The 21653-nt window shown below is 38.9% G+C and overlaps 2 protein-coding genes across 6 annotated transcripts in view; both read left to right on the top strand.

Annotated features, from left to right (window-relative positions):
- Window positions 1–3504, top strand: part of rangap1a (RAN GTPase activating protein 1a) — a 30728-nt gene extending 27224 nt beyond the window's left edge. The window contains exon 16 of one of the 2 annotated variants that reach the window (XM_057817572.1): window positions 3167–3504. In XM_057817572.1, the coding sequence (XP_057673555.1) occupies window positions 3167–3245 (79 nt within the window). In that variant the 3' untranslated portion in view covers window positions 3246–3504. The remainder of the gene's footprint in view (window positions 1–3166) is intronic. The other variant, XM_057817573.1, reaches the window with a different exon arrangement.
- Window positions 3505–3712: 208 nt separating this feature from the next.
- chadla (chondroadherin-like a) lies at window positions 3713–20078 on the top strand. 4 transcript variants are annotated; one of them, XM_057817570.1, is made up of 10 exons: window positions 3713–5311; window positions 8146–8338; window positions 8419–8576; window positions 8653–8798; window positions 8873–9111; window positions 11403–11677; window positions 14389–14725; window positions 14799–15151; window positions 15283–15449; window positions 19402–20078. In XM_057817570.1, the coding sequence occupies exons 1-10, from the start codon at window positions 5153–5155 to the stop codon at window positions 19718–19720; spliced, it is 2346 nt and encodes a 781-aa protein (XP_057673553.1). In that variant the 5' UTR covers window positions 3713–5152; the 3' UTR covers window positions 19721–20078. The 4 variants fall into 4 exon arrangements, with proteins under 4 accessions (XP_057673553.1, XP_057673551.1, XP_057673550.1 ...); XM_057817569.1 differs by lacking the exon at window positions 3713–5311 and adding exons at window positions 7108–7151; window positions 7246–7324 and having other exon boundaries at window positions 8146–8576; XM_057817568.1 differs by lacking the exon at window positions 3713–5311 and adding an exon at window positions 7092–7324 and having other exon boundaries at window positions 8146–8576.
- The last annotated feature ends 1575 nt before the right edge of the window (window positions 20079–21653 follow it).

Below are 21653 nucleotides of genomic sequence, written 5' to 3'. Positions count from 1 at the left end.
CAGTCATAATCCAACTGCTACCATGGGCAAGACCAGAGAGCTTTCGAAAGACACAAGAAAAAAAATTGTTGAGCTCCACAAAGCTGGAAAAGGTTTGGGCTTAAATGGAAAGTAGCTTGGTGAGAATAAATTAACAGTTGTAGCAATTTTTAGAAAATGGAAAAGGCTAAACATGACTGATAATCTACTGGGGCTCCATGTAAAATCCTCGTGGGGCATCACTCATGATAAGAAAAGTGAGGGCTCCGCCTAGATCTACACTACAGGAGCTGGTCAATGACCTGAAGAGAGCTGAAGAGATGCACTGTTTTAAATTCTACTGCAAGTAGAACACTACGGTGCAATGGTTTAAAGTCATTGCTTAGAAGGGTCCCCTGTTGAAGCCAGTACATGTGGCCCGTCTGAAGTTTGCCAGGGACCGTCTGAATGATGCAGAGGGATCATGGGAGAAAGTCATGTGGTCAGATGAGACGAAAGTAGAACTTTTTGGTGCAAACTTTACTCGTCATGTGTGGAGGAAAAAGGATGACTACAATCCCAAGAACACCATCCCCACTGTGAAGTGAGGAGAACTAATGCAAACACGGGAGCAATTTTAACAACTTTAACAGTTGATTCACAACATTAAATGACTTCTAAACATAGCAAAGGATACTATGTTTTGTTTTGTTTTGTTTTTTGAAAAAATGAAGAAGAAGAAAACGTAACACAGTTACTTTGCTAAGTAACTAATTACTCTTACATTCCGGTAACTGAGTTACTAACTCAATTATGTTTTTGGGAGAAGTAATTTGCAACTGTAATTAATTACTTTTTAAAAGTAAGATTTAACAACACTGGTCATAAAGATGAAGTCTGCAGAATGAAAAGTGACGAAAGCGAAGATTTTATTCTGCCAATTTGTTGCCGAACACAATTTGCCTGAAACTATTGCGTATCACTTCTCAGAATTAGCGAAAGAAATGTTCCCTGACTCAAAGATTGCATCGGTAAGTTAATTTTATCAATTGACTTTTTAAATTTATAATTGGACACACTAATGAACTACCTTCAAGTAAAACTGAATTGTGAAAGAAGTGCAGCCATCAAGACATGATAGAAATTGCCAAAAGTGCTACATACAATTATAACAAAAGTCACTTAAATAGTAGTAATCATGATGTAGCTGAAGATTTTGATTGTTCTTTGATTGCACCAGGTTCTATGTTGCAATATTACCAATAAATTCACATTATTTTAAAAATTGATTTTAGTTTTATTTTTCTTACATATTGCACGTGTAACGGGTACACGCAGGTCCGTTGTGGAGTGTGGAAACCTCCATGCCGATTCCTTCATGTAAGGACGCTAGCGGCTGCACCGTTGGCTCGAGCTTTATTGGCGCAGTGGTCACCGTCCTTGCCTGCCAAGTGGAAGCGTTGTGGTGCGCGGGTTCGCGTCCTGGCCTGGTCAGAGGTGGGAGCGGAACGCGGGGCGGAGCTGACACGCCGATTACAATGGTGCCGTGACCCGGATCGGCAACAAAGGTTTCGGGGTGAGTGTTATGGGTACACGCAGGTCCATTGTGGAGCGTGGAAACCTCCCTGCCGATTCCTTCATGTAAGGATGCTAGCGGCTGTGCCGTTGGCTCGAGCTTTATTGGCACAGTGGTTACCGTCCTTGCCTGCCGAGTGGAAGCGTCGTGCCGCGCGGGTTCGCGTCCCTGCCTGGTCAGAGGTGGGAGCGGAACATGGGGCGGCGCTGACACACCGGTTACACACGCTATATACAACGTTGTAAGATTAGTCACCGATTTGTAATGGCATACGTCACTATTTGTAAGATTGCCAACGGCCTCGGATTGACAGGTATGAATGTATCGTCAGATTTTGAGCCACAACCTCCTTCCCTCAGTCAGAGACTTGAAGATGGGTCGTGGCTGGATCTTCCAACATGACAATGATCTGAAGCACACAGCCAAGCTGACCAAGGAGTGGCTGAGTAAAAAGCATATCAAGGTTCTGGAGTGGCCTAGCCAGTCTCCAGACCTCAATCCAATAGAAAATCTTTGGATAGAGCTGAAACTTCATGGTTCTAAACGACAGCCCCAAAACCTGACAGATCGAGAGAAGATGTGTGTGGTGGAATGGGCCAAAATCCCCGTTTCCACATATGAAAACCTGGTAAAGGACTACAGAAAGCGTCTGACCTCTGTAATTGCAAACAAAGACTTCTGCACTAAATATTCGCACTGATTTTCTCAGGGGTACAAATAATTATGAACCCTAGTAATTTACAAATAGATTATTGAAAAATCATACAACGTGAGTTCTGGATTTTTTTTTTTTTTTTTTAAGATTAGGTCTCTATAAGTGGAGATGCATTGTTGAGTGAAATATCAGAACTCTACCTGTCTAATTGGGTTAACTTGCAAAATCACAAGGGGTACAAATACTTCTGATCCTCACTGTATGACAGCTCCTCTACTCACTGTATTTTTTAATTGACATTAAACTGTTTAATGCAATAAGTAGTGCTTAAACTATCCAGTATAAAAAGAAGCACCACAGTACCATACATATGTTTTCTCAACTCTAAAGATATCTCCTAATCCTTGTGAGTAGAGGTTTTGCCTTGTAATACTTCTATATAGTAAGTTAGCATATTAATTTATCTTGTTATTGGAACAAATTGCTTTGTGTGGATTATGTGTTACTATTGACAATTGTCTTGCATGCATTACTCACATGCGCTTGGCAAGTGGAGCCAGTTAGGGACATTTTAAAGCTGATTGGTGGTACTTCTATAGCTATTATATCCCTAAATGTAGCAAGTCGGCGCACATTGGGCGCCCTCTACAGCCTAAAGTGTGCGCTGCAGGAACAAGTTAATTTATGGCAATAATGACAAGAAATGTAAAATGTCTGTTGGAAGTTTGATATCATTTTGCAGAATATATCGTCATATCGTACACCACTGCGTCCAAATCTACTGAAACTGGACTAGTGACAAACCCATTTAAATTCTCAGCAGATGGATGAAAAGAGCCCATTTGATTGGACATCTATCATCATCAATGGCATTGAAAGAGTTAAACGAGCGCTCTGAAGTCCATTGACATATTTTTATGATCAGCCATTGTTGTATACTACTAATAAACTACTAAAGAGTTTGATATCATCAACAGCAACAAAGTTTTGGAGTCCTGTGGGTCCTCTCGACACAAGCTTCAATCCACCTTGCAGAGGACCCGTGCTGAAAGCTGAGGACAACAAATGCAAAAAAAAACTTGGATGACTTGAGGGAACCGGCAGACATTTTAAAGAATTTAAATCTAAGTACATCATCATCATCCAGATTACGGCACTTCTTTCAACCTGGATATTTGTCTTTGAGATATCACTTGGACTGTACATGCAGTATTTTGTTGCCTAACACATAGACACCATACCGTTCGTAACCTTTTGTGTATTTAAAGGACAAAAAATATTGTACTGTGTACTTGATCTGCGTTGTTAAATAAATTGAGTTGATTTCATTATATTTTTGTAGGGTAGCTTCCATCATTTTGTTCCCTACAAGTAAGTAAGTAGTACTTGATTTTGTATTTTAGGCCCATTGATTAGTCATGTGAAATGTGCAAATCTGGCTACCTCCTTGTAACATCTAAACCTTCTAACTGGACAGAAAATGTAAAACCAAGGTGTTAATTTGCAGTTGGGGGTGCAGGGATCAGGGGTCACAAGAAAAAGAATTTACCAAAGACCCGCTTACCCATTGGACTCCAGACTGGTGAACATGCTGGAAGTGGAATTTTGAAAGGTTACCAGGAGCTTAATTTATACATATATTTTTTTCTGGTCTTTTTTATTATTGTTATTGTTCTTTTTTTCCCATTTTATGTAAAAGAAGCAAAAGTGGACGTGACGGTAAGGTTTTAAGATTTGCTCACCGTATTCTAAAAATTTGGAATGGAAAAAAAAAAATTGGGATTACATTTTTATATAATCTTAAATGTATATGGCGGAAAACACTCAGGTGACTTGAAGTTCTGCCCTGAGACCCCCCAATTTGGCCACATTTCAAAATTGCCCTATATGCTTGTGTGATACATCATTGAAAAACTTAAAATCTCAAATTTCTGGGGGATGGAAAATTTTGAACAGGAGGACATTTAAAAAAAATTTTTTAATTAAACCCTACTTCAAGGTAAGAGCATGAGAGAGCTTAATTAAAGACGCCATGATTTTAACTAGATATTATTGCATACTTACGTACCTTGTTTCGATCCAAAAACTCCTTGTAGCATGTCTCACATAGCGTCAAGACAAAGCTGTGAATGGCCAAAACCGGACTTTTTGGGGATTTTATGGGTGACACACGGTAATATAACAAGGGTCGCAATGCAGAAATCAAGGAATGGTCGAGATTTACTTTTTCAAATATTTACCCTTTTCAAAAAATTTTTAAAAAATTTTTCTTTGTTTGAAACAATTATCATCTAAAATATAGGGGAAAATGCGACCGTAACAAAAAAAAAAAAAAAAATACAAGTAAGCGATAGTTATGAGGTAGATATCCGTGACCTATTTAGAGACTGTTTTTTCATTGCGGCGTAATTTGTTTAAAAGTTTAAAATATGTGAGTGAATAATTTTATAAAGTAGTTTTTTAAACTAAATATTAGACATCAATTAAAGATTCGAAGCTAAACATGATAGACATTTCGAATAATAAATATGATTACTTACCTTCATTTTATGGCTGGGTTGAAACAAAAGTGGTTGCGCGGTGCCTGTAAACGGGGGGTTTCCAGGGTAAAACTGGGCTTCAACTGGCCATGAAACTGCTATGGCATCATATAGACATACTGTTCGATCAAACACAACAGTTCTTTTGGCCTAAAATACAGTTTATTTTGAAGAGGGGTGCAAGAGCAGAAACTGCTTTTTCAGCCTTGTCTTTTCCGCCATATATATTTCAAGGCAGTGAAACAAGTATTGAACTTTTCTTTCTAAATCATTGCTTCCATTTTTTTTTTAAATGTAAGTTAATTGTAACAGTAACAAAGATTCAAATATGTCAATATGGGTGTTTTGATGTGAATCTTAATTGTAGCGCTGTAAATTGATGGAATCTATAACCAGTCTGACTTGAACACCTTCCTGGCACAGATGCTTGTTCTCCCTGCTGCCATTTTTCTGGGGATACTTGCACTCCATTCAAATGTGGAAGCTGGCAAATGTCCTCGAATGTGCATTTGTGACAGCACCAAGCTCACAGTAGCCTGTGTTGGTAAGAACTTCACTGAGGTTCCCTCGAGTATTGACGAGGTGAGAATTGAGGTCTTCTAACTTGCTTAAACGTCAAACTAACATTCTGGTATGGAAGCTTTTTATTAACCTCATAAGAATGCAGTCCATTGCACTGCAAATTTATAACGTATAAATCAGATTCTTCTTCTTAAATCTAATCAAATAATTTTCTCCCATCTTGTTTTGAGTGTTAAAAGACTACTTACCAATTTAATGCGTCAGATTATTCCACTTACTTTAATTAAACATTAATATTTGTTCTATTTGGTGATTTTTCACCTAAATAAAAAAAAAATGCTTTCAAATAATGTTTTGAACAATATTCTTGAATTAAGAACATTTTTGATAAACAAAAGCTTTTTTAAAGATTAAATGTACCTTAATTTTCGGACTATAAAACGCACCAGACTATAAGCCGCCATCCACTAAATTTGAAGTGGCATTTGTTCATAGATAACGCTGGACTATAAATCACAGCTGTCCTCACTGTATTGTGGGATATTTACACCAAAAGATATTTGAACCAATTGCAAAGTTTGAATGCTTCAAGAAGCTTCATTTGGCCATCACTGGTCCCTTTGAGACATTCAACCTCTGCTGCCTCCTGCTGTCAACACCGTTGTCACCCAACATGCCTCCTAGCATGCATTGCAGCACTACAGGTGTAAATAACAATCAAAATTCATGTTCTTTGATCATTATTTCTTCAGTTACTGTTCCAGATCCGAGCTGGACATAAATGGAGTTAGTGACATAAATTGCCGAATGATACTTAATAACATCTGTCATAAGCATTCATCAATGCCCATGATAGTGTCATGTCATAATTATGACTGTCTAATGGCAGTTTTGTCACGTCGCTGTCATATAAAGTGTTACCCATTAACCCAAATAAGCTGCACTGGACTATAAGCCGCATGATTCAAAATGAGGGAAAAAAGTAGTGGCTTATAGTCTGAGAATTACGGTAGGCCTACAAGTTTATTGCTTAAAATAAGTCTGTTAAGCTTATTTTTAGCAAGCTAGTTTTCTTTTTCCAAGAAATCTAAGTAAAATTTGCTTGAATCATTGGTGGATAATTTCACTTATTTCTAGTAGATTTACTCTGAAAAAAGAATTTATCTAGTTTTAAGGATGTGTGTTATTGAGGTGTAGGGAAGGGAACCTCAGGGTACCTCCCGATATGATTTGCAATACAAGGCTCGCGATAACGATTCTCACAATATGAATACTGTAATAGGAATAACAATATGAATCTACAGTGTTCTATGATATGCTATTTTGAAAGATAAAACATGTTTATTTCTTGCGCTGTTGCAGACAATCTTTCATAAAACCTTTTTGTTTTGTTGTTATGAGAATATTGTAGTGCAACATTTCTGTAAATACAGCAACACTATATTAGTGTAACCTTTTGCCATTGATAAAAATAAACATCCAATTCATTTAAACTGATAGAGCTGGCTTTGTCTTGTTGTCGCACCGATAATAGTATTGGTATACATTCGGCACTGAAATGACGTCATCTGTATTGGGGAGTACTGAAAAATAAATAATGTACGGATGCTGAGCAAATATGTTCATTTGGAGAGTAGTTTTCAACCACCGGTCACCCTAGAGCAGGGGTGCCCAAGTCCAGTCCTGGAGAGCCCCATCCAGCTTGTTTTCCATTTCTCCTTCCTCCAACACACCTGACTCAAATAATCAGGATCATTATCAGGCTCCTACAGAGCTTGCTGATGAGCTGATCATTTGATTCAGGAGTGTTCAAGGAGGGAGACATGGAAAACAAGCCGCATAGGGGCCCTCAAGGACCGGACTTGGGCACCCCTGCCCGAGAAGATGAGATGACTGGGAGGTACGCACGCCATTCCAAGGTGATGATAGACATCCAATTGTATAGCGTCCAATCATGCTTCTACTGTAAATTTAAATGAATGTATCCCTCGTAGATATCCAATCTATTTGAAGTTGGAAGGTGCCAGCGAGGAGTGTCTGACCACACAATGATAACAATTATTTTAGATTCAAGTGAGTTTGCAGTTATTTAGTATTGAAAGAATTTTTTTTTTTTTTTTAATTTTCAAAAAAATGTGGGATTGCTACAGCATCGACCAATACCGCACAACCGGGTATCAGAATCTGTATCGGGAGCCAAAAAATGTTAACGGGGCAACTTTCAAAGCATAAACATGATTCTAGTGGAAATTTTTGGTAGCAACCTGTTTGTTCCTTTATTGATGGCATCTAATAAAATTCCTCAACTCTTATATCTTATGAATTTTTCTGCGTTGTTTTTTTTTTTTTTCCCCCGGCATAATCAACAGGATTTCTGAAATGTCCCCAAATCAACAGAAATGTCCCTGAAATGTCTCCAAATCAACAGGAAGTGACCTGTTATCAACAGGAAGCGCCCCTGAAATGTCCCCAAATCAACAGGAAATGACCTGATCTTAACAGGACGTGTCCCCGAAATGTCCCCAAATCAACATGAAGTGACCTGATATCAACAGGAATTGTCCCTGAAATGTCCCCAAATAGGAAGTGAATCCAAAATGCCGCAAAATCAACTAGGTGGGTCTTAGATCTGTATCTACCACAGCAAAGGTAGCTTCCATCGCAATTTCTCCAGTAATTGCGGTTTCTAGTTGTACAGTGACATCTTTTTAAAGCAACATATCAATTCTTGGCCGGAGCATATCGATAACCTATCACTGTTTCTATATATTTTTTTACACTCCTACCATCAATCATATATATATATATATATATATATATTTTAGATCTAACGTAATATTTACTCCTTGCAATCATTCCCGTTCTCTATTGTGATGATCTGATGTTGCATACAGATCACAGTGAAATTGGACCTGAGGAATAACAACCTGCAGATATTGCAAAGAGGAGGATTTGTGCACACCCCTTACCTCACCCACCTCAACCTACAGCGATGCAACATCGTCAAAGTGAAGGAAGGGGCTTTCCGCATGCTGGGCCGAGTGGTCTCCCTAAACCTGGCTTACAACAAAATTGACATCCTATACCAGGAAAGAGAACTCAACCAAAACTTCCACAAGAGAATGCTGTTATTTTCTAACACGTTCTTCCTCCACGTTTGCCTCTGTAGGAGTCTTTTGATGGTCTCTCGTCTTTGAAGGAGCTTCTTTTGGACCACAACAATGTTGAGGAGATCCAACCTGGAGCCTTCTTACAACTTGGCTCACTAAACATGCTAACGCTCATCCACAACCAGTTGGTGTACATACCCAACATGGCGTTTCAGGTAGCCAATTGTGAAGGGCAAAAAAATCAGTGTTCCATGCTTGTGTTATATAACACAGCTAATCTGTGTCTACCAGGGCCTGCAAAACATCAAATGGCTACGTCTCAGCTATAACTCCATCAACAACTTGGCTCCCGAGGCCTTTGCGAGCTTATTCACCCTCACCCGACTCAGTTTGGACCACAACGAACTACAGTTCTTTCCCACTCAGGCCATGACCAGGTAACAGCTTTTAAATGATTTGCAGTATGATATTGACAACATTCTTTGTAATTGCAACGTCGTCTCCAATGAAGACTCAAGGAGGTCACGCGCTTGGACATGAGCCACAACCGCATGATCTACCTTGGGGAAGAGTCTGTCTCCATGGCAAAGCTCACACACTTGTACCTCAGCCACATGTCCCTCCAGGACCTGTCGGACCAGGCCTTGTCCCAAGCTCCTGTGCTCACCCACCTGGACCTCAGTCACAACCAACTGCGTTACCTGGAACCTCTTAGGGGCCCCAAGAACCTTGCCAGCCTCAACCTCACTGGTACGCACTGCTCTTTCAATTGAAGCTTAACAATTTAATACCTGAATTTACATTTAACTCTTTCTTTGCCATTGATGATGCTTGACATCCAATCGTGGCATCCGATCATACCTCCTGTTGTGAATTAAACTTTGTGTATCACCAGTAGGCGTCCAATCCATTTGAAATGGGAGCGCTGTTACAAATGGATTGGACAACTGGTGTCGTCAATGGCAGCCAACGAATTAACAAATGTACATAAAGCATCAGAGCAATACATAATTCATTTTTTAATTCATAAAAAGCAAAAAACAATAATTTATGAATAAATTATTTTTTTATATACTGTATTTTTTGTAATTTCCCCCCAAAATTAGTTATGGATTAAAAAAAAAAAAAAAAAGTTTATATTTAAAAGATAAATATTATAAATTAGCCTTCTTTTAATTTTAATACATTTTTGATGTAACGTTTATTTTTAATTAATTTTCTATATTTTCTTCTGTTTAATTCTATTTTGTAATCTTTTTTTTTTTTTTAATTTATGATTTTCAAATTTTCTGTTGTAATTGCCCATATTTTACCGTACAATTACCGTATTTTCCGCTCTATAAGATGCACCTAAAAGCGTTTGATACTCTCAAAAGCCGACAGTGCGCCATATAATCCAATGCGCCTTATAAACAGGTTTCCGAGGTACATCCGTATTTGTGCTAGCAACTTCCATTTTATAATTTCTCCATCCAAAACAACAGTGGAGCTGGAGTAGTAATTCTCATCAAAATCCCTTAAAAAAGACAATTTGGAAATACTGCATCCATCTGCCATCATAATGACACGGGAGGACAACATGTTCATGAAGGCAGATGTGGAACCAAGCTCGTGCCACCACAAAGTCCGGGTGTTTTTGTGCCCATGTTGCCACTGTGTTATGGAAGGTATGTTCTTCTATCCCTGCATTTTCATGTGTCCGGTGCTCAAAAAATATTAAAGCTAAAATCTTTCGCATGAAACGACTTGTTGCCTTTGATATTGTTATTAATATGATCGTAATTATGATGATTCTTAATATTATTTACAACAACTGCTGTACTGCCGAGGCTGCAACACATGCTATCTGCTGCTAGCCTGTTGCTAATCAGTACGTGTCGGATGGCACAATTATTAAGTTTTTTGTTCGTTTATTTACAGGTGGAAAACGCTGTTAGGCAAGGGAAGACAACTTGACATGCCTCACAACAACACATACTGTACGTCGGTGGACATATATCGAGACTACATGCATTCTACTTTCATGATGGAAGGCTTGATTTATGCTCCGCCTTTGTTAATATTTTTCTAATAATTTTAGAAAGTGTGATTTATTGACCTGTTTTGCACATGCACCAATCTTTTTAAATAAAACAAGAAATGGAATTATGTTGTCCAAATGTTTTATTGCGATCAATATCTGCAATAAAAAAAGAATGTCATACTATATTTGTTGATATGTTCATACCTTGTAGTATTTCCTTGTAACAACAAAATCCGTGTCTGCCCTTCTGCATTCGGCAACTGCAATATTATTTGTAATTTCACCTCATTTTGGTCACTCAAGTGGCCGGCGTATCAATCCATACCTCACGTCAACACAGGCTGCACAGTTTGTCATAATTTTGTCCACGAATGATCAACGAAGTAATAAGAACAAACATATAATCTTGTATGTTGATCCATAGGTTTAAAGTACATCCTTAACTTATTGTCTGCAGCTAGTTTCGATTTAAGGCGTATGGCGAGGCAGATCCACTCTGGTGCATTAAAGTCTCAGAGTCTCATCTACGTTGTGCCGAATCCATTTTTGGAGATTCCATGGGTTCCTCTGGTTTGATTTTGCAATTTTAACTTAGTCGACACACGGCCTACTTTAACCGCACTTCATGTTCTGTCTAAATCGGACATTCAGAGCAGAAATTATCAATATATTATTCGCTCTGGAAACTTGTGTATATATGCATCAATCTTGGTTACCCATGGCACGACATTCCCTTTAGCACAGCTCCATCTAGTGCATGCACATTGAAACCCAACCACTACTATTACTACTGCGCCTTATATTGTGGTGAGCCCTATATAGTGTATGAAAACAGTTTGAAAATATGCTATTCATAGAAGGTGCGCCTTATTACACGGAAAGTACGGTATAATTCTTTTGTACTCATGTATTCTCCCAATGCTTTTTGATGTATATTTGTTAAATGTAATTTCAGACAAGGGGTTAATGAGTCTTTAATTTCTATCCGACTGTTTTTTTTTTTTTTTTTTCCTTAAAGCCAATCCCATCTACTGTAGCTGCTACATGAGGCCCCTCAGGAACTGGGCCAGCATCGGAGGTGTCAAACTTCTGGGAACCTGCGCGGGACCCGCTCACCTGTCTGATGAGCCGTTGCGAGCCGTGGCGGCCGCTGACATGCGTTGCCGCAGCAGGGGTGACCCGCTGAAAGACGAATTTGAGGAGGAAGTGATTTCAGTTACCAGCCCGCCAACAGAAAAACCCAAATCCAAACCCAAACAGAATGTCAAATGTCCAGTTAACTGCGACTGTCACGTGAGTTCAGATTGTTTTGTTGACTATGAGTTAAGGCGAATAAAATAAGTATGAACTAATTTACCGTCATTGACGACAATAAACGTCAAATATATTTTTAATGGGATGTGTCACCATCAACCTCAGCTAATGAGTTAAGGTTTTTGGGCTCAGACTGCACCGCTGGGCCATACTTTGGCGACATACAGTGGTATGAAAAAGTATCTGAACCTTTTGGAATTTCTCACATATCTGCATAAAATCACCATCAAATGTGAGCTAATCTTTGTCAAAATCACACAGGTGAAAAAAAGTGTCTGCTTTAACTAAAACCACCCAAACATTTATAGGTTTTCATATTTTAATGAGGATAACATGCAAACAACGACATAAGGGGGAAAATAAGTAAGTGAACCATCACATTTAATATTTTGTGGCCCCCTCTTTAGCAGCAATAACTTCAACCAGACGCTTCCTGTAGCTGCAAATCAGTCTGGCAAATCGATCAGGACTAATCTTGGCCATTCTTCTCTACAAAACTGCTGTAGTTCAGTCAGATTCCTGGGATGTCTGGCATTAATCGCTGTCTTTAGGTAATGCCACAGCATCTCAATGGGGTTCAAGTCTAGACTTTGACTGGGCCACTCCAGAACGTGTATTTTGTTCTTCTGAAACCATTCTGAAGTTGATTTACTTCTGTGTATTGGATCATTGTCTTGTTGCAGCATCCATCCTCTTTTTATCTTCAACTGTCTGACAGACAGCCTCAGGTTTTCCTGCAAAACATCCTGATAAACTTTTGAATTCTTTCTTCCATTAATGATTGTACGTTGTCCAGGCCCTGAGGTAGCAAAACAGCCCCAAATCATGATGCTCCCTCCACCATGCTTTGAGGTGGGGATGTGGTGTTGATGTTGGTGAGCTGTTCCTTTTCCTCCACACATGACGTTGTGTGTTACTCCTAAACAATTCAACTTTGTATTTTGCCACAACTTCTGTGGAGTGTCCAAGTGCCGTTTTGCGAACATTAAATGAGCAACAATGTTTTTTTAGACAGCAGTGGCTTCCTCCGTGGAGTCCTCCCATGAACACCATTCTTGGCCATAGTTTTACATATATATGATGTGTGCACAGAGATGTTGGACTGTGCCAGTGATTTCTATAAGTCTTTAGCAGACACTCTAGGGTTCTTTTTTACCTCTCTGGCTATTCTGCGCTGAACTCTTGGCGTCATCTTTGGTGGACGACCACTCGTTGAGAGAAAAGCAACAGTGCCAAACTCTCTCCATTTGTATACAATTTCTCTGACTGTCGATTGATGGACATTCAGACTTTTAGAGATTGTTTTGTATCCTTTCCCAGCTTTATACAAATCAACAATCCTTGATTGCAGGTCTTCATACAGCTCTTTTGACCGAGCCATGATGCACACCAAACAATACTTCTCATCAAGACAATTCTTACCAGGTGTGTGTTTTATAATGGGCAGGGTAGCTTTAAACCACTCATCAGTGATTGGGCACACACCTGACTTAAATTGTTTGGTAAAAATTGGTTTCAATTGCTCTTAAGTCTCCTTAGGCAGAGGGTTCACTTACTTATTTTCCCCCCTTCTGTTATTGTTTGCATGCTATCCTCATTAAAATATGAAAACCTATCATGTTTGGATGGTTTTGATTAAAGCAGACACTGTTTTTACACCTGTGTGATTTTGTCAAAGATCAGATCACATTTGCAGAAATGTGACAACTTCCAAACAGTTCAGATACTTTTTCATACCACTGTTTATAAGTTTTTTCTTAACACCCACCTCTCTCACAATGCAATTACAATGCCTAGAGTATGTGTTTACCTGTCTTACGCGCATAGAAGACATTCTACATCCCACACCTCAAATTTTAAATAATTCACTTCAAAACACTAAAACACTCAGTTTGGATGAGTACTCAAATTTTTGGACTATAAACCACACCCACCAAGTATTGCAAGAAACAGTAGTTATTGGTATATAAGCCGCACTGGACTATATACAGAGATATTCACACCGAAAGACTGCTGTTGTCATGATACAAAAATGTTCAATTCTGTACCAATACTTATATAAAATTAGTACATGAAAGTAATAAATGGGAAAAAAAACAAAAGACAATTGATAAATGCACAAAAAAAATCAGGATTCTTTATTTTTAAAAAAAAGATTACAAAAAAGAATAAAACGCAAAATTCATCAAAAATGGAAAATGTAAAACAATTAAGAAAATATTAATATTACATTTTTATCGTTATATAATTACATATGTATATATTCAATATTATTATATTAGTACTAGTTCGACTTATGAGCCGAGTGATCCACCGCTAAGAGTCATTTGATATTTTCTGGTGTTTTTACAGTCGATCAGATTGGAGGGGCCTACTTTCCGAGATGAGGTTTAAAATTTAATTTGAAATTAAAATATAAACATTTCTCTTTTTATTTTTAATTAAATTTTCTTTATTCATATCTACATTTACTTTTATTTCCTATTAATTTGAATCTTTTCTGAAATGTTTAGTTAGAAGATTTTCTCATTTTTAGCATTTTTTAATTTAAATTTCTGTATAATTATACTTTTTTATATTGTTACTATTTTTATGTACTTAATGTATTCCTCCAATGCTTTATGTACAGTATATTTGTTAAATGTAAATTCAGGCATGGAGGCGTTAAAGGTGTACATTATTTCTTCTAGATCGGTTCACAACATGCCACATGCGAGAGTCGAGGACACACCAAAGTTCCAAGAGGCTTCCCTATCAAAACTCAATTACTAGACCTTCGAGGCAACCACTTCCACAACCTTCCCGCCAACAGTTTTCCGGCCACTTCTGAAGTCATTTCTCTACACCTGGAATTTTGCAAAATTCGCGAAATCGAAGGTGGCGCCTTCCGGGGAATGAAAAAGCTGTTTTATTTGTATCTGTCCGAAAATGACCTCACATCTTTGGTGCCTGAAACTTTCACCGGAACCCCTGAGCTCAGTTACCTTTACCTTGAGGGAAATCGTTTGGCACAGTTTCCTGGTTCAGGTCAGTGAACAGGCTGTAAATATACATAGAATAAGAAATGATGATATTTGATGTGACTTTATTTCTCCTACAGCTTTGCGACTTTTACCAAATCTGTTTGCATTACACCTGGAACGTAATGATATCTCAAAACTGGATTCCTCGGGTTTGCTGTCCTCAGTAACCCCGAAACTTAGAGAGCTTTACTTGACCAATAACACAATACGCACAATTTCTAAGGGCGCTTTGGACTCTGCCTTTCTCGGTAAACTTCACCTGGACCGAAACAAGCTGACAAATGTTCCGACCGCAGCCATATCCAACGCCCTCAATCTGGAGGAGCTCAACCTGTCCCATAACCGGATTCTCTCAGTTGGACCGAACGCATTTCGTCCTATTTCCGAAAGTCTGAAGTGGCTCTACATGGATCAAATGAGGACTGAAAAGGTATCTAATGAATAAAATACTATAAATTTAGGGTACTGCAACCCCCCAAAAAATCTTACATTTCTATGTAACGTATTTTCATTCTTGGCTAAAGCAGACTTTTTTTTTTTTTTTATGGGGCTGATGTGCAGATGTCTAGGGACGCTCTTGCCGGGCTTGGCCCAGGATTAAAGGCTCTCAGCGTGAGAGGAAACCAACTGAAGGAACTTCCTGATTTGGGCTCCCTCACAGGCCTGGAGGTGGTTGACCTTCAAGACAACCCTCTACTTTGTGACTGTACTTTGCTGCCATTGCACAGGTTTGTTAGCATTTTTCTCGAAATAACGGGTTAATTATTTTGGAAGGTAATTTAACCATTTCAGACACAGAGGTCACTACAGTGGACTAGTGCTGCAACGATGAATTAGAGTAATTCAATTAGAAAAAAGCTTTGAAACAAATTTTGCTGCTTCAAGGATTTGTTTTATTGGAGTGGCGTTGTATGCTTTGTTTTGAAAGTGTGTGCATTTAGTTTTATTGATTTGGGTGGATACACTGCCCACTAGTGGCAATCTATTCTGATCAATATGTAAATTTAGTAGAATGAATTAGCCTATTTTTCCTCACAAAAGTCCGCTAGCTTAAATGCTACGAATGCTAACATGTTTACAATTCTCATAGCAAATAGCTCACACGGAACTCCACAATCTATAGCTTAGAACTTAATTCCAAATTCATAAACAAACATATATTAGCTGAAGCAACTTACAGCAGGCATGAAAATCTCTCACCTTTCGGCGAAATTCGCCGTTTTGAAGTCAAAAAGGGCGACCTACGTGAATTGCGTAGATCCGAGGAGAAATTCTTTTTGGGAGGGGGGGGGGACGGGAGGTTTTATTTAATTATTATTATTATTATCATCATGTGATTAACTTAGTACGTAAACTGAGCACTTAAGAACACAGTCAACAAATCCTTCTAGATGCTTCGCTGACGAGAACCAATCATCGGCCCAAGCTGCGTTCCATTATTCCAAACGCGCGCACTCCTTACGCGTGTACATGGAGTGCTCGGAGAGCCTTCGGTTGCATTGCAAAGCTGCGAAAACAAAAAGCAGGCCTTATCCACATCGGGGCAGACCAGAGCGCAGCATACACACTTGCCTGTATTTGCCAGCAGATTGAATTTGGTGAGTAATGGTTTCAATCGTTTTCACATTTTGCGATATAAAAAAGTTACTGCCATTCGTTGCAGCTTGCGTTGAACACTGCCAGAGCTAGCCAAATCTCCCATGAAAAAAAATAGCTCCCGTTAAATTGGCGTCAAGCTTGTGTATTTAGCGGTAATATAAACGAAGAAACACTGTTGAGTCAAATTAAGCGGCATGCTCTCGGATGGAGGGGGCGCCTCACATCGCTCCCGTCGTCCGCCGGAGACACGTTATTTTCGGCTTGGATTTGAGCTGACGGCCGGTGTCGGCACAACACCGGCCCGACGAGTGGTGGGAATGAGTCCTGCTTCTTAAAGCTTTTCAGAAATACAGGGATCCCTCGTTTTTCACGGTTAATGGGGACCGGAACCCGCCGCAATAAGTGAAAACCGCGAAGTAGCGCCCCCCCATTTTTTTGTGCGTGTTCAATTCTTTTATTCAGATTTTACATTGGAGAAAAGATATATATACAAGACATGTTTTTTTTTTCACTTTTTTCACCAAAGTATCATTTATAAATGGTTTTCAAGCACTTCAAAATGTAAGAATTATGATAAGTTTTAAACATGTTACTGCCCCACCGAATTATTTTTAAACAAGAATAAAGTAGTAAGAAAATGCTTGGCTTTATTAAATGCTTCATAGTGAGTCTACTCAAACCCTCTCAGGCTTTGGTAAACGGTGATTGACACATGTGCAAAGTTTTTCTTTTTATATATATTTTTTTGTTTGAAGCAGCTTATTTGATTGAATAATAAAGACACAAATGTCCTAGCCAAAATGTGGCCCAAACGCAAAACAACATTACTTCAATGGAAAAATTTGTTTCAATCAAGAAAAATAGTTTTCAAATGGTTTTTTTTTTGTTTATTTTTGCAATCAAAAACAATTTTTTTTATTGAAGTGACTTTCTGGGGATTAAAAGTATGTACTGTATTTTGATTGAAGCAACTTTGTTTTTGATAGAAGTAACTTTGTTTTTTGATTGAATAATAAAAACACAAATCCACCTCCATCGTTATTGAGAGAGAAAGAAATTAAGAAAGCTTTAAAACTAAAAGCCACCGGGGAGTCTGTTTTTTTGTTTTTTTAAATATTTATATTTCATTACATAGACATGCATCGTAGGGAAGGGAGATTGAGGGATAAAAAAGGAGTTAGATGAGGCTGCTAAAGGCAGTGGATACCTCATCAGCTGGGTGAATAGCAGACCTGGTAAGAACAAGTTTGCAAGGATAGTCGGGTATTAAATACAATTATAAACACAATTACAATGTTATTTTTCTATAAGATTTTTATGTCATTGCTTTATTAATCATTAGGTGCTAGAGTTGTTAAGTATGGATAATAATGAAATAATTGTTTTAAGAAAACTGTGCTGTTGGTGGCTCAGTGACCATCTGATGTGGTTTGTTCTCAGATGAACAAGTTGAGGAAGGAAGTTTTGATGCAGAGGTTGAAGGAAGAAAAGAGGCAGACTGACTGAGTCACAGCCAGAAAGTGTTGATGACAGTTTTGATTTCTATTCACTGTTGCCTCCTCCCAATTAAAGTATGTCACAGTCGCAGCCAATTATTATCTAAAGCTGGTTAAAATTGAAGTTATGTTGTTTTAAGGTGTATTAAATACTTGTTCATGTGCCCCTTTTGATCTACGAGCACCCTCCCCTCCACCGGTCTCTGCATGGCCCTGCTGAAACACAGTGTGGGTCGACAGAGCTCAATATTTTGTTGGGGTGTACAGTGTACTGGAACATATTTCCTCCACACCCTTCTCACCTTTTTAACCCCTGACCCATTTTCATGCCTGTTACAGCCTTATGTAGGCCAAACCAGAGCGCAGCTATCCTTTATCCATTTGAGACGTCTGAATGCTCCTGTATGGAAGCGTTATTGAACGACAGACACAGCCAGACACAACACTGCCACCAGAGGGCAGTGTATCCTCCACCATTAACTCATTTGCTCCCAAAAACGTATAAATACGTTCTATTTTTAATTGTTTTAGTGTCCCAAAGACGTATTTATACGTCTTTTACGTTGTTTTTTTTTTAACAATAGATATTTCAGGGTTCTGATTCAATTTAGCTCCAAAGCACAAAGCTGAAAATCCATTTTAAAGCAATAAAACTGGCCACTGGAGGGTAGTAGCGCATTTGGTAAGACCCGCAACCCGATTCAACGGCAACGAATGGCCGGGCCGAATGGCGTCCAGGATGTCAGGCGGTGGACGACCGAGCAGAAAAACCTAGAGGACGCCCGGGATGCCAGGCGCTGGACGGCCGAGCGGAACGACCGGGACCACAAGCGCAGCGGACGATTCTTTTGAGTCCGTGGTGCTCTCCGAGCAGACCCTGCAGAGACTCAAAAAAATCTGTCTTTATGAGACAGGCGGCGATGAGCGAAAGGTTGCGGCTACAACAGCATCATCTCTCAGTTATGTGTAAATAAATTGTTACTTTGCTATCAAAAGCTCTATTTGTCTTGTTGTTTATGTTATTTTGTTCAAGTGAAACATTATTAAGATGTTTGGGATGTAGCTAAAGCAAAAACTAGCTGTGTTAAAGTCAAAGTTATGTTTGAAATGTATGCTTTCAAAAAAAGCTTAATTTATCAGTTTTTTTCATCAGAAATTGGAAAATTGCTCAAACTAAGCTATTTTCTAATGCTGATTTCTAAAGAATAGAAAAAGATATGAACTTACTTTTTTTCCTGCTGAAAGAAGAGAGTCTTATCTTTCTTTTAGTGGGTTCCATGTTTATATAGCAATAGAACAGAATTTTCTGTGGGCCTTGCAAAATCAGTGAAAATCCAGTAAAACGACCGGGAGCGAAGGGTTGCACCGGTGAAAATGGCTGGGAGTGAATGAGTTAAACAAAATACAATACTTTTGGACTTTTTGGATTGCGTTTGTTTTTTTTAAAGGGTTAAATCACTCGCACGCACCTCTCCTAGCAATTTGCCGCCCAACCCGACCGCCCAAACCAACTGCCGTTGCTTCTACTGTTATAGAGTGTCATGTTATATAGTATTTTCTGTTTTTTTGTGTGTGTCTGCACCAGGTGGCTGGAGAGTGTGAGTTTGGAAGTGGGCGCTACCTGTGGCCACCCGCCCGAGCTAAGAGGTCGGCAAGTCCGGGATTTGGAGTTATTCAAGTCTTGTCCAGAAAACAGCTCTAAATCCGATAGAAAGCGTGTTGTTGGTGTGACTCCCTCTCGTGTACAAGCCAAGAAACCCAACGTCAAACTTGTGAAGGCTTCTGGAGTCAAGACTAAACCGGGAAGGAACAACATAAAACGACCCAAGCCAACAAAGAAAGAGCATCAAAGGAAACCTGTAGTTGGAACAGTGAACAAAAAGAAGAAACTGATAAAAACGTGATTTCATAATCAACATTCTTCTCCACAATGCGCATGTTACATTCACACCATTTTCAAATGATTGATAAATGTACAAAATGCTAACTGTGTGTGTTGGACTGCTTGATTTGTTTCTGGAGTAAATAAAAGCAAAACCCAGGGGTGTCGAACTTTTGTTGTCGGCCACATAGGTTCCCTCAAAACTTTTAACTCCTTATCATATTACATGTAAATAAAAAAAAATATTGAATAATTAATTTTGAAAAAAAAAAAAAAAAAAGTTTAAATTTCAATATCCTTAACATTTTCTAAATTAAAGACCATTTGCCATTGGAGTACAAGCTCTTGTTCATCAGCGGCGGACTGGTAATCTGTAGCTTCTGGAGAATCACAGAACGGCCGGTGCTGTGGACGGCCAGCGGCCTTCATACATATATCACTGTTTTTATCCCCACTATCCTCTATGCTTATCTACAGTTCGCAAGCAATCCGACAGGTGGCAGCAATGCGCCTGGCTGTTAACCGCCAATCTGATAGAAGAACGAAAAAAGCACAGAGTAGCCTACTTTGGTAACGCCTTACTCCTTGTGGAAGCAAAATAGTGACGACCGTGGATAAAAAATATGGATGTTGGTGGCAAAAAAAGAAAAGAGAAGGTTAGAGAGAAAAAAACTGAAGAAACTCGAGAGCGAAGCATCGAAATGTCACAAGTTGACACACATGTTCGCAAGCAGCAGTCTGGCTGCAACGGCCATGCCGGCTAGCAACAGCCGAGCCCCCGGCGATGGTGAGAGTGGGAGCGGCAGCCGCTCTCACGTGCAGCCGGTTCAGGGAGAGACAACAGACGAGGGATAGGGTGATGATGAGCTGGTGGAACGCCAACAGTGGTTCAACCAGTTTCACCAATGAGACGTCACAATAATAATCACATGACTCCATTATACCAATCAGACTCAAGCTTCCCGTTCTATGGTCAGCTGGCCTGTTCCATCACGTGGTGTCTTTAAAGCACCGTAAAAAAATACTTATTTGACATCAACATGACTCGAAAGCGCAGATTTTAATCTCTCTCCCAGTTTTTATTTGGCACCGATTGACCACGGAAAACCAGAAATATGATCCTATTAGTTTCATAATAGAAAAAGTTGTTTTCCACTAGGGGGCACTCATGCACTTTGAACGAATAATGCTTAATTTCTGTAGGTTTTTTTAGGGCTGTCAAACGATTAAAATTTTTAATCGAGTTAATTACAGCTTAAAAATTAATTAATCGCAATTAATCGCAATTCAAACCATCTATAAAATATGCCATATTTTTCTGTAAATTATATATATTCTGTAAAATAAATTGTTGGAATGGAAAGATAAGACACAAGATGGATATATACATTCAACATACGGTACATAAGGACTGTAGTGGGCATTTCACTCTACTGTCATTTAAATCTGTCTATGCTGTCCTCACGCCGAAGCGTCTACTTTTTACAAAGCTAGACAGCTAGTGAACGACGCCTTAATAATCAGACTTCTTCCTTTTTCATTTGATTTATTAATAAAATAGCCTCAAACCATTGTCCTCTTTAGACCGTCATAAAACTACAAAAAAAAAAGTACACAAGCATTGCATTAGCAACAACGTTAGCTTAGCACGCTATACAGGTTCACTAAACATAAACAAAAAGCGTCTCATACAAAAAATAGAACATTTCGCTTACTAACATAATATGTACATTCTTTACAACAACCATACTTACGGACAAATCTTGTCCAAGGATCATATAAGCACAACATTACAACGTAGGCTTCAGCCCCGAGACGTCGTGCAGCCATATGAACTGGCAAGTAAAAAAATAAACCATGTCGCAAAGCGACCACAAGAGTTCGCTGTTGTGCTGCAGCACAAAAAGCCTTGCTGTAAAACTTACCAAAAAGCAGAATACTGTCTGAGCGGGACA

This window comes from Corythoichthys intestinalis, chromosome 16 (assembly GCF_030265065.1).
Source record: "Corythoichthys intestinalis isolate RoL2023-P3 chromosome 16, ASM3026506v1, whole genome shotgun sequence".
NCBI classification, from domain to species: domain Eukaryota; kingdom Metazoa; phylum Chordata; class Actinopteri; order Syngnathiformes; family Syngnathidae; genus Corythoichthys; species Corythoichthys intestinalis.
This window is presented reverse-complemented; position numbering and strand designations above follow the sequence as displayed.

Bases quoted from the DNA above. Each gene is read 5' to 3' on its own strand.
- chadla (XM_057817570.1), top strand. From the start codon at position 5,153: ATGCTTGTTCTCCCTGCTGCCATTTTTCTGGGGATACTTGCACTCCAT. The intron at 8,799-8,872 runs GTAACAGCTTTT...TCTCCAATGAAG, and splicing joins CCCACTCAGGCCATGACCAG to ACTCAAGGAGGTCACGCGCT. The intron at 15,152-15,282 runs GTATCTAATGAA...GCTGATGTGCAG, and splicing joins ATCAAATGAGGACTGAAAAG to ATGTCTAGGGACGCTCTTGC.